Source organism: Pseudorasbora parva, chromosome 17 (genome assembly GCF_024679245.1).
Source record: "Pseudorasbora parva isolate DD20220531a chromosome 17, ASM2467924v1, whole genome shotgun sequence".
Taxonomy (NCBI): Eukaryota; Metazoa; Chordata; class Actinopteri; order Cypriniformes; family Gobionidae; genus Pseudorasbora; species Pseudorasbora parva.
The window spans coordinates 10,131,510-10,145,275 of record NC_090188.1 but is presented as its reverse complement, the minus strand read 5'-3'; the positions used below and the strand labels follow the sequence as shown (position 1 = coordinate 10,145,275).

General features: G+C 38.2%; 1 protein-coding gene across 6 annotated transcripts in view; it reads right to left on the bottom strand.

The window, feature by feature from the left end:
- Positions 1 to 13,766, bottom strand: part of dlg5a (discs, large homolog 5a (Drosophila)) — a 77,942-nt gene that overhangs the window by 49,837 nt on the left and 14,339 nt on the right. For 5 of the 6 annotated variants that reach the window (XR_010898814.1, XM_067422309.1, XM_067422307.1 and 2 more), the window contains exons 2-4: positions 5,304 to 5,372; positions 2,972 to 3,134; positions 2,044 to 2,187 (exon numbers count right to left, since the gene is read on the bottom strand). Coding sequence is in view for 5 of the 6 variants with exons in the window: in XM_067422309.1 (XP_067278410.1) it covers positions 2,044 to 2,187; positions 2,972 to 3,134; positions 5,304 to 5,372 (376 nt within the window). In the remaining variant the exon portion in view is untranslated. The remainder of the gene's footprint in view (positions 1 to 2,043; positions 2,188 to 2,971; positions 3,135 to 5,303; positions 5,373 to 13,766) is intronic. The other variant, XM_067422306.1, reaches the window with a different exon arrangement.

The following is a 13,766-nucleotide window of genomic DNA, read 5'->3' as shown; positions in this document are numbered from 1 at the left end:
TAGGCCTACTTAAGTTCTCAAAAACATTAATATACATTTAGTACAATACAAAATAATATTAACCTTTGTCATTAGACACACTATTTAGTTTTGTATGGTACTTATTTTCCTGTTGTTACTGTACTAGCATCTTGCTTCAATGCGGTCTCTCTAAGAAACTTTCAATTTAATCAGATATTGTTTAAACAGCAAGTTAATAAGTGGATAAATCACTACTTACTGCTTGCAGGAATACAGTTGCTTTCTTCAGTTTAAGACGCTGAGCGAAGCTGGCATGAAATGGACCGAACAAACGAACGATTTGTTGTAGTATCCGATAATAATAAACCTCAACCATGACTGCTGACATATAAAAAGTCCTCTCCTGCACAGCCTGGATCATAATGTGTCCGAGCTGCTGTTTTTGCTATCGTCAAGTGTCGTTTGATGATTCGGCTTCGTCAGTTTCGCCTGACAATGAATATGTTTGGACAGATGCAAATGTTGGGGGCGTGCAAAAATGATCCCCAACGCTTGCGTTACAGTTGGGTTTATGTTGAGAAGCACTTTTTTTCATGTTGTTTTTGATTTACGAGATTTACATAAGAAGGCAGAGGCCATGGTGTTTGAGACTCACAGTATGTGATGTCCATGTACTGAACACTTATTATTTCACTATGGCAAGGTTAATTCAATTTTTCATTCTAGGGCACCTTTAACTAAACAGGACTCGGTTCCAAAATCTAGTAAGCCATCTATGTAGGCAACATTTTAAGGCATAATCGGAGTGGTTTAAAACGTAAGCAACATGATGCTGCAGTTCTAAGATAGCATCCCACATATACATCACAGAGTGCGCAATCCCACAATGCACTGCAACAAACGCTATCCAATGTAATATTTTAACGGCTCACTTTACTGAAATCAAGGAGTTGTGTCTTGGTCTAAGGAATGCTAATCATTTGGTGCACAAGGATTCTGCTCATGTAAAACGTTCCAAATCGTTTCCATTTTCGTTTGGATGCAACCAGTAGACAACAAGGAGGCTCAAGCTGAATGAATGTTTCCATTTTCAAGACTTGTAGTACTATATGTAATCAGCATGACAGAGAATGGCTGTGTGTGTGAGTGTGTGCTGTAAATCACACACTGTTGAGGGAACGAGGAATATGGGATTAATCCCTCGTCAACTCAAACTTCATCTCTATGTGTGCAGCAAAGATGAGGACAGGAGGGCATGTGTCCTTAGATCATAATCAGATTATAGCCGCTGCACATCTGTGAATAGAGGGATGATATTATGTTGGTGTGTGGATGACTGCACACTGGCAAACAAGGGCGAGTCAGAGACAACGGAGCAGAACAAACTTCCTTGTGCACACTCATATATTGCCAACTGGTTTAGATAACGAGGCTACATTAAACCAATGCCATTTAGAAATTAATGACATATGACAGAGCAGTTTTACAATATCTTGTGGCTGTGCTTTCTCATAGGACATCAGTAGGACACTGACGGGATAGTTCACACAAAAATGAAAATTCTGTCATCATTTACTCGCTATCTAAACCTGTCAATACTTTCGTTCTTCTGTTGAACACAAAAGAAGTGGTAAAAATATCTCATCTTTGGTCCAGTGTTGTTTTAGACCCCATTGATGTTGACTACATGTAAGAACAGTTGAAACATTCATCAAAAAAAACTTTATTTTATCTTTTGCAGGATGGCATGACATGAGGGTGAGTAAATGATCACAAAATTTAAATTGCAAAAATATCTATTTTTTTGTGGTTTGGAATGATATTTGGATGACTCAAAAAAGATTTAGATTTTTGGGTGAACTATTTATGTAGATAAATATAACATAAATCACACTGGGATTACACACATCAATATTGCAACATGACTTGAGCTGCAGGACAAAGTGCTTCAGACATTTAATAAAGCCATAATTAACCTGTAGATGATGTAAGCGCTAATTAAAAACTGCGCTACAAATGCAGCAGATGGCTCTTAGCATCAAATCTCTGTGTTTAAGAGAGACATTTGTCGGCTGTACTCACTGGTAGTAGTCTGCTTCCTTCACGGCCTCCTCACATCTCTTCAGAGTCTTGGTGTGCTGGTTCTGCAAGGACTGTAGGTCCGCCATGGCCTTCATGCACTGCGTTTTTAGTCGCTCGTAGTCATGACCAGGTTTGGAATTTGGCCTTTTAGAGACAAGAGTAATACATCAGCAGCGTGTCCCTCAGTCTGCAAGGGCGGCCCAATGTTAATTGGGATAACAGAGATACACTACTGGACAAAAGTTTGGAATGACTAAGATTTTTTTAATGCTCTTATGCTCACCAATGCTGTGTTTATTTGAAAAATACAGTAAAAACACTTCAATGAACAGCATTTATTTGAAATGTATAAATGAATTTACTTTTGCACAAATATAATGCTTCCTTGTTAATAGTCAAACATGTTTTAAATATCACTAACCTTACCAACTTAAACAGCAAAAACAACATTTTTAAAGGAAGTGTATGTAAGACTGTGGCCAAAACTTGTACTGCAATCAGTTTCAAATAACTGCAGAGTGGTGTATCCCCCTCCCCCTGGATGCCAAATCACTACTGACTTTGTGATTGGTCGATAGGTGGAGGGTGGAGCTTCAGGCCAAAACATCAACATCAGTTGAGGGCTGAAACAACTTTTAAATGACACAATCCTGGCCATACTGCTGTTGTCAGTGATGTAAGTATTTGTGATTAACATGATTTCTTAATGTCTAGTGACATATCAGGGTCATTTTATGATTAATTGAAATACATTTCTTACATACAGCTCCTTTAACTTTGTTACAGGGATAGCTCACTTTAAAATGAAAATCCTTTACTCCCCCTCAAGTTGTTTCAAATCTGTATGAAATTCTTTCTTCAGCTGACAGAATTTTTATTTTTGGGTTAACTATCCCTTTAATGTTCTGTTTTAAACCAAGGTTGGTACCTGCAGTCATCAAAGGTGGTGCCAGGGGAGGCGAGAGCCAAGCGCTTGCGAAGTTCATCTCTTTCCCTGGTGACCTGTCTCAGCTGGAACAGGATGGTGTCCAGGTTCTCGCTGGCGGGCCGGGTGTCACTGAGCGCAGGTGGAGGTGATGAGGCTTTGGTACCTGCAACAGTGAGCACGTCACCGGAGCACAGACAAGCTCACCCAGCACTAATGAAGGGCTACGCTCAAAACAGATTCTCCCAAAATACTAAGACCACAATGGAGACTACAATTTAAAACTATTTTAATAGTCTAATAGTTTTTACTGTTTCTAGAGCAGGGCTACTGTGAAATTACAAAAAACAAAAAACAGGCTTAAAATGATTTCTGGCCTTTAAAGCTTGACTGTAGTAAAAATAAAAATAAAACATGCAGAGCCAAAGAAAGCTGCATAAATAACATGAGCAAAAAAAATGTGCTCAAGCTTGAGGTCACAATGGCAGACATTCTGAGCACTTTATGTAAATGATGATCTTTCGGGATGAGCGCAACTAAAATTCCATTATAATCTTTTGGTATTGGACAATCTGCTGCAGATATTCAGAGAATGAATTCAGCTTTATGCAGATACAAAAGAGGATAATCTGCATTAGATCAAATGCAAAGCAGAGAACATAGCATTTGACAAGATGTCATGTCATTGTCTTTCTAAGGATTTATTAGGAGGTTAACATGAGATATCGGGATAAACACCACAAAGATTTGTTCCACACATTTTGCAGGCCTATAGAAATCATCATTTTAAAACTCCCAGACAATTCTGACAGTCTGTGGGAATCCTCAATATGGTGAAAATGGATCAATTCACTGTGTAAAATTGTCTAGATATATTTAAAGCATATAGCAGCTGATTTTAAAACAGAAATGTAAAAACCTCCATGAAATCATGTGAAATCATATTTTGTATTAACCCTTGTGCATCCTTATGGACATGGGTTTTTTTCAGTTTTTTATTTTGATAACTTGCCTGTGGTAATTCTAACTGCATAATGTGCCACATGTGTGTATTTTTAATGGAATTTTAATATTTAACAACCATTTCCTTTTTAAAAAAAAAACTATTTTACACTAGGTACACAAAATACTTACACTCAGCCCCTTTTGGACAAAAATGTCCCCAGTGAAACCCATTAAAACTGCTTTTTTAAATTCCAATGCCATATAAATATAAAATGATGCAATCTTTGTTAATGGGCTTTTATTCTGTTGGCAAAGCTGCAAAATTTTAATTTTTAAAAGATTTTACCAGATGGTGCCCTTTTTTGAGGTTTGGCGTATAAAGCAAATACTCACTTTATTCCTGTTTTTTGTTTATGCATATTATAAAGCCAATGCGATAAATTATACAGTTATAACTTTGTGGTAGTGTTTGTATGGATGTCAGAGTGTGGTGTGTATGCATGTAATAAAAAAAATTGCGTGTAGGTGTGTGTTGGCACTGCGCATAGACAAAATCTTACTGAGAGCTCATTTTTGAGATATCAGCCTCAAATTTGAAACACAGCTTTTTTTTAGCTTTATGGCTTTGATTTCTAGTTTTAGAGCTCAACATGTTTTTTGTAATAAAATATTATTCATAAATAATTTTCATAAACTTGAACCTCTAACTTTTTGGGGGTTTCACTTTTTAAACTTTTTTGATTTCAACAATAATCTGCCAATATTCTTTAAAATGAGACCAAACTTAAGTCTGGGCTCCCAATATTAATTTTTTATGACAGTTTTTCGACATGGACATATTTGTCCTCTATGGACCTATGTGTAACTTTTTAAAATTGCTGCACAAGGGTTAAAAAACAAAATCATGCTGCAATCATTAATTGTTTCAGGTTGATTTATTTTAATTAAACGAATAAAAATTAAGCATAATTATGATGACTAAGAAAGTTGATATAAAATAATGCAATGTATTAATACTTTTGCGTCATTTATTTGCAACTGACTGTGAACAGCCCTTTTGTTGACCTCGTCGTATCAAACTCATTTTGCTCCTCATCAGACACAAACAGGCAGAGGGCATTATGGGTATCTCTGGCACAACAAAACTGCCAAGTCATTTTGGATGACAGTCAGCCTCAGAGCACATTCTCCATTGGCGCCAAACCAGGACAACAGGGCTCGGCCTCCAGATAGATCCGCCGTGTCCTCCAACACCCATTATCACTGTTCATCTGAGCCTTCAGTCTGACTTGAGTGACATTACAAATGCATCATACACACCCACATGCAAGCAAGGCACGAAGACAATGTGTGCAAGGTGTCAAGGGTGGGAGACGAAACTCTGACATACCGACACTGCTGAGGGAGCTGCTGCTCTCGGAGTCTGATGGCATTGTGGACAGGACGCTGTAGGTGGAGCCTGCGGAGGAGAGAAAACACCACTAATAACTCAACGCTGACTATTACAGCTCTTTAATTAACTAAATGCTCAATGCTGGCAGAAAGGTGGCACTTTAGAAAACACAGAATAACTCTCACCTGAACATTTATTAGACATGTCAGTTTGAGTGATTTGCAGGAAAAAAAACTGGGTGTATTATTTTATTTGCATTAATTATTAGCCGTTTTACTTCCTTCATTCTAAAGGGGAGCAACACACAGCCTAACATTTTCTGAAGAATTTGTCTTAGCCCAAAACAAAGAAGAAATTATCTACATTAGTTACATTAGTATAACATTAGTTTGTTTACATAACGTGTGTATAAAGATGATTGCATCTATATAATTTATATAATTATACAATAATTCATATTGATGAATTACTGTATTTAGAATTAAAATACCCATAATGAATGTTTTGCTGTGTAAGAGCAGATTATTATGTGTTTAAAAAAACACTTTTTTGTTTGTTTTACTATTCTGTAAGCAATATCATTATTCAATATCTAGAGCTAATCAAATAAATAAGACACGGAAGCCCCGTTCACACCGCCAGCGTCATGCAGAGACAGGATATTTAAACTTTATGTAAATGAGAAGAGATTTTCGCGAGCGACAACCAATAGGAGTGAAGTCAGTGGAGAGCTCGTGATCCGTCTGCTGTACTGCTACAGCTACTGCGGTGTCATGTCACGAAGGAGTTGTTGATTTGAACTGTTAGCAATTCCCATAGACTATAAAAAATAGGCAATTCCCCTGCTCTTTATGATATGTATCTGTGTACATACAGAGACACATTTTTTTTTTTTAAATGATGCATGGAAAAACGTGTCTGGGATTGTGGGGATATAAAGTTTTGACTAAACTGCATGCGATATGGTCTACCTATTACAGTACAGTGTGTATGTTCTTCTAATAACTTACTGTGTTCTGCAAAATACTAGTAATAAAAACGGTACTTTTTAATGACGTTTATACAACCCGTAGTGGGAACACCCACTAGCGACATGAATCCCTGGCGCTTGGCGACATGTAGTGACAAAATCGCTGGCGGTGTGAACGGGGCTTGAAATTAAAAATGATCAGTATTGTTTTTAAACAACAATATCAGTCAATGTCTGACATTATAAAAATCCCAGCAAACTTTAAGGCTTGAAATTTCAGATAAAACAAAGACATTAAAAAAACACTACATAACAAAATAACTACAACTAGTACCGACCCTATGAGAAAACAGGAGTATTCCAAAGTGTGTTGATGCGAAAAGCACCTCAGTATATATAAGCAAATATGAATAATAATGAAATGGATAACTGAATCTTTCGCCGTGTTTGCAGCTCCTCCACTGCAGGGCTCCTCCTCTTAATGAGCAGAGCGTGTGGTGACAAGGACACGGTTCATCATCACAGGCCTCCAGTAGCAGCAGGCCTGACTCCACTGTCCACACACACACACACACACACACACACAAATCTGGCCCGCAGAAGATCACAGCCACTCGGCTCTTCCTTCCCTCTCTTATCACATCCGAGACACAATTCTGCTTTTGAAGAGACACTTCACCAGCAGACTTCAATGCCTCCCGTAGCCTGAAATAACTTCAGGGTAGCAATGATTTGAGAGTAAGTGCAAGTTTTTTTGGTGGGGTGAAAGGCAGATGGAATAAATAGACATTGTATAACGTCTGAAAGCAGACCAAGTCCTGTGAGTCCTGTACAGGGAGTAGGCTTCAGAAATAGACACCCTGGTTTTAATGCATTCCAAACAAAAGGTACTTTGCACTGTGAGGATGGATTGAGATACACTCACATGAACACATGGAGCTGCACTAACTCAATGCATTAATTATTCAATGGCTATAGAGAACAGACATCACTTAAAAGGCCTAAGGGAAAGTCTGGCACATAAACTGGCCTATTTTCAATCAATGCAAATTAGCAACACATTCTTTGATGGCTACAAGCTAGTGAAATCACGCAGAAGCTCTAATTATGATAATATTGCTCGTAGTTATTACCGTAAACTGAAGGTTATTTTGTCAACATTAAAAAAATTCATGGAGTTAGATTGAAAGGAAAGCAGTTTCAGAGGTGGAGCAAGGCATTGCAAATGCAAATTATTGTTTGCCCCGCCCCCTCCTTCTCGAGGCGCTCAGGCGGGTTTGCCAGTGTGAGGACACGCAACAGGAACAAGCGCAATTGACAATCAAAGGCAAAGAGACTTGCACACTTTAAGTTGATGAGTGTATTTATTGATTTATGATGAGTGATATTGAGTTTTAATATATGCTTCCATTTATAGAGATTTTAGATGGGTGCTGAGGCTTTTTAGGTCGGGTAGAATCTGTAATGTATGACCCAGTTTGTTTGCTGGCTTCCATAGCAGCTTTACAGTGTGTTTTTACCAACTGGCAACCTGTGGTGGCGAAATACTATCGGGTAAATTGTAGGCGTGTGACGAGACGCTTATCTCACGAGACAAGGCGAGACACGAGACTGGGTTCACGAGAACGAGACGAGATTTTTATATAGTATTTAAAGGGGGGGGGGTGAAATGCTGTTTCATGCATACTGAGATTTTTACACTTTTTAAGACTTGGATTCCCATCCTAAACATAGACAAAGTTTCAAAAACTAATGTTGGACGTTTGATGGAGTATTTCTGTGTCAAAAATACTCCTTCCGGTTTCTCACAAGTTTCGGAGAGTTTTTTTCTAGTATGGGTCTACTTGACGTTAATAGAGCGGAAGGTCCTTGTATGGGCCGTACGGGCTCTTCTCCTGGTAGGGTGCGCGCACATGACTAGAGCGAGAGAGGAAATGCACGCCGTAAACACTCAGGTGCAGATCCAGTCGTCCGTGAACACTTATGTCGGTTATAGTCCGCGCCGCGCTCCACTTCATTCCTCCACTTTGACATCAAGCGACTTCAACGCTTCAGCACAGCATTCCGGGAAGGCAGCGCTGCATTTGAACTGATTTAAACGCAGAAATGATGGGAAGCTTCACAACATCACTTCAGTCGCATCGCAAAGTGGATCTCCACATTTAAAGAAGTGTGTTTTTGACGGAGCGGTCCAAGCGATAAAGGTTCGGTCCTGCTTTGGAAGCAGCCGGTGAGTAAAACTGCTTCAAATGTCTGTGCTGTTGCTTATCGTCGCGTGAGTAAACATCAGTAAACGACACGATCGCGTGCTTCGTCATTCAAATGCGCTAACGGACTCCATTGTTGTTCTATGTATAACGTTACACTAGTCTGACGTGCAAAACCGTTTTGCTTGCTACTGCTAAGGTTTAGTCGCATACAATAGTCCATAAACTGAATCATGTCCTCATAAACTGAGAGTAAAGACACAAATGTTGACAGGCCACTAAATACAGTACATACCACAGAGACGGACGTCCTGCTGTAGCTGATTCTCCTGTTCAATTTATTTCAGCCTCCGGATCATATCTGTATTAGCTGAGATCAATGGCCATGAGTTTTTCCACGCTTGAGGACGTCATCTCTTTGCGCGCTCGTCATTCTTTAGCTCCGCCCACTTGATACGACTCCAGACGCTCGATTTTTTCCGGAAAGACTCGGTACAGCCTATATTTCTTTAGTAAATATAATAAAACTAAAGACTTTTCAGAGATGTGAAGGATGCAATACTACTCTATAGGTACTCAAGATTGACATGAGATTGACTGAAACTGAGTGTTTCACCCCCCTTTAAGAAATCCTCAATGATGAAATGCATGACTAGAAAAAATGTGTGCAGGTGCATTTCAAATGTTTTAAATCATTTTTATCTTGTAACAAATGTCATTTCAGTTCTACTTTCTGAGTATGATTTATCATTTTCTGGAAAATATATTTAAAATATGACCAGGTCATTAAAATATGACAAGACTATAGTGATCGACCGGTATTGATTTTTTTATAACCGTTACCGATTATTTGCATGTGTATGTGCCGATAACCAATATATATAACTTTTTTTACTATTATAGCAACAGCATGGCATCAAAAACTGAACTTATTTAAACGCTGTAATTTTTGTAATAGGGAGTTATGTAACTCCCTTACATAAAGAACAAAATATACTTCTTCAGTAATAAATAGTCTGAAAGAATGAATTTTTTTAAATACAGTGCAAAGTCTTTTTAACATTAATGCTGTTGCATCTTTTTATTTACAACTACATGCATATTAACAATAGGCTAAATACATTTACAAAGTCTAATGTTTTCAAATGGAGAACATAAATAAACTCCCCATAACTATAAGCTTAAATATAACCATTAGTTTTAAACTACAGTTTAAGGTTTGTGTGTTTAAGAGACTAAAGAGTGAATATTCTCAGGAATATCCAAACATTGTCAGAAAAATAAACAAAACCGTGAATAGGATACATCATAGCTATTACAGAGTACATCTTATCTAACACGTTATCAGAAGTATTAATTATGTTAGTGTCGGCCTAGATTTAGGAAGTAGTCTACCTGACATAGCGCTGTTTTCTATGCGTTTACAGTGAAAAATAAAATTCTGCCTACGTCACTAGTTTACACAGAGCGTCTCTCGCAGAGATAGGCCTAATTCTTTTTCACAGAGCTGTAATTATTTCAATGTTTATTATATAAATATTATATAGCAGACATTAAAGGAGTTTTAAACAAGTGGATCTTTTACATAGGCTACGGTGACTAGATGCTGGAGCAACAACCCGGTGAGTGAACAGCTGAACGCGACTTCACGAGATGAGCATAACAGAGATAGAGAAATAAATTCTGCGCATTTATTTCCAACATGCTCTTAATCATGACGATTTTATTCCAGTTGTGTAAAGTTACGTCTTATGACATGATGGATTAACGTACCTGACTCTGTGAGTTTGTCTCTATTTTAACAACAAGTTACATAATAGTAGCATCTCAAAACATGTTATTTGTGCATATCTCATTTGTGCAGTACTGGCTGTTATGTTAGATAAAGTTTATTTAATGAAGGGATGCAAGTTATTTTGCCTTTGAGCACCGTTGTTGACTCCCCTCAGAAGCAGTCCTTTAATGGCGGGCTTGTACGCAATTCTAAAAAAACGCCCACAAGATGGCGCCATTTATTGATGAATCCGATATTACAAAACCGATACCTGATTATGTGAAATGCTTAAAGCTACACTGTGAGATATTTTCCCCCATCTAGCGGTGTAAAGGTATATGACAATCCAGTGAATATTAGTTTCTGTTCCTCTCAATTCAGATTTCGTTTTAACTTCTACGGTGGCCAATTTAGTCCAAGATTAACATGGCTTCCAGTTCGACCTCGTTCATGAGTGCCATCGAGTGTTAAAACGCGAAAAGTGAAGCTTGAATTTACGAGTATGTCCCTCTTTGGCTAATGTACTTTCAAGATGGAGGGGCAACATGGCGACCGACATTCGAACCCCTCACCCGTATGTATTTTCAATGGCATATTATAAACAAGTAGAAAATACTTTATTACTTGAAAGAAGTAAATATACATTAATGAGCACATATATTTTTGAAAGAACTAAGTGTTTTTAGCTAAGAATAAACTAAAAAAGTTACACAGTGTAGCTTTAAATATCGGGAAAAATATCAGGAATCCGATATATTGGTCGATCACTACACGAGACAAGAAATCTCGTCTGGTGGCACAGACCAGAACTAAAAAAAAAACATTCCGACACGAAACACATTTCAAAGTAGAGTAACTGGCTGTAGCATTGGTTTTCAGAGAAACAAGTATGTGAACTCAGCAGGTTTCCTAAATGTCTGCAAACAAATATATTTTTATGCTGTAATACAGTCAAAAACCTACAGCACCTTTAAATTATGTAGCCTATTTTAAAGAGCAGGCAATAATATAGTAAAAACTGAATGTTTGACCATAAAAAGCAACAGATATCGAGCATAGCATTCTTTCTGTGTGAAACAAAACAGTACATAATACTAAAATGGCACGATCTGCATTTACATTAGGACTGATAAGCCCTAATGAAATATGATCCATTTTAACCTGTAACCACATCAACAGGAATGAATTGGCCAAATACGATTGAAATTTCATTCAAACCGTAAGGGGTGGTTTAAACCTTCTCTGATCCGTTCCATATAGGACATGTGAACACCTGATCATAAAGAAAACAGAAACTGTACATTTCTGCGTATGTGCATGACGTATGACGCACGGAACGAGCTGATGTTGTTGAATATAGTTAATTAATTATAATTAATGAATTAATTTACACTGCACAAATCTGCATCGCATTGCAGCTCCAAAGGGGTTTTGTTCTGTCCTCCACACGGTGCCAACTCACATCGGGAGCATTTCAGAAACGAACCGACTGGATTTGTTAGACCACTAGACGCCTGTTTTTCTAGATTTTTGGGGTTTTGAGGTTCTACCATGGTTAAGTTGGCTAAATGGTTATGTTTTGTCCGGTTTGATTGATGTGTTTATTGCTATGTTCTACTATGACTGACCTAAAAGCTAATACACTTAAAAGTCCAGTTATGAACAACATGGATAAAAGGATTTGTAGCTGTGTTTTAGTCAATCTGTTTTTTAGTCTATATATTTTAAATACAGTGCCTGTGAGCAGGAAGAAAGCACTGGCTTATGCATATGAACTGTGTGACGGACGCGGCATCTGTAAAATTAGATCAGTAGCCCATGTAGTGTCCATGTAAAAGTATCCATGTCAAGTGTCCATGTAGAAGTAACAACTAATGTGAACATTTACTCTTTAATCTTACTTCATTCAAAACAAATTATTGCAATATAGAATTAATGGAAATAATAATAATAATAATAATAATAATAATAATAATAATAATAATAATAATAATAATAATTAAATCTGAACAGACACACATTTGGCAAAGTTTATGTTGGACAGATTTCAAAACAATGGCATTAAGCCCTTTCCCTGTCCTCGTGCATTATGTAGGTCAGAGATGGCATGCTTTGCCCTGGGCATCCTTTGTGTTTGTTTGTTTCCTGCTCTGCACACACTTGGTCCAACAGTTGTTTCAGGCAAGTAGACGATCAAACCCCCAACAACCCCCTCAGCAACCATCACAAATGTGGCATGACATGCGCTGCTATGATAAATTCAGCTGAATTTTAAATCCTGCTATATGGCAAAAAGAGAATCCACAGAGAGTGAACAGGCTCTGAGTGTCTTCCTGAAAAATGAACTAAAAGCTGAAGCTGAAGCTTAATAATGGATGAACTCAAGAGCAGAATCTGTTTGTATGAGGTTGATCTTGAGTCACAAGATCGTATTACACCATGATGATAATCTATTTAAACATTGTCTCATAGGCTACATTTTACACCGCAGCAGAATACGGTTGTCTGATTTAGAGTGCCAAATAGGGTTACATTCACTTTACACACAGTTCAGTTATAAACCAGTGACAATCTAATTTCATAACCTCCCGCACATCTTCACACATGCACAAATCTGATTCATTAACATCTGAAAAATGAACTTTGTGTATAAATGAACATTGTGACAGTTTGTTTGGTTTTATGGAGGTTGCTTTTATTGATATTTACTTTATATTCACTAGTATGCAGTGGAATCCATAATTATAACCTAATGTGCCCCTTTTGCTGCCAAAACAGCCCTGATCCGTGGATGCATGGACTCCATTAGACCCCTGAAGGTGTGCTGTGGTATCTGGCACAGATGTTAGCAGCAGATCCTTTAATTCCTGTAAATTGCAAGGTGGGGCCTCCATGAATCGGACTTGTTTGTTCAGCGCATCCCACAGATGCTCGATTGAATTGAGATCTTGGGAATTTGGAGGCCAAGATAACGCTTCAAACTCAATGCTGTGATCCTCAAACCATTCAAGAAGTCTTGCTTTGTGGCAGGTTGCAATATCCTGCTGAAAGAGGCCAGGGCCACCACCCATCAGGCAATACCGTTTCCATGAAAGGGTGTACTGTACATGGTCTTTAAAAATGCTTAAATAGGTGGTACGTGTCAGTAACATCCACATGGATGGCAGGACTCAAGGTTTCCCAACAGAACATTGTCCAAAGCATCACAATGCCTCCACCAGCTTGCCTACTTCCCATAGGGCATTCTGATGCCATGTGTTTCCCATATAAACAATGCACATGCACCCAGCCACCCACGTGATGTAAAAGAAAACATGATTCATCAGACCAGGCCACCTCCCATTGCTCCATGGTCCAGTTCTAAAGCTCAAGTGCCCACTGTTGGCGCTTTCAGTGGTGGCCTGGGGTCACCGTGGATACCCAGACTGGTCTGCAGCTATGCAGCCCCATACACAACAAACTGCAATGCTCTGTGTATTCTGACACCTTTCTATCAGAACCAGCATTAA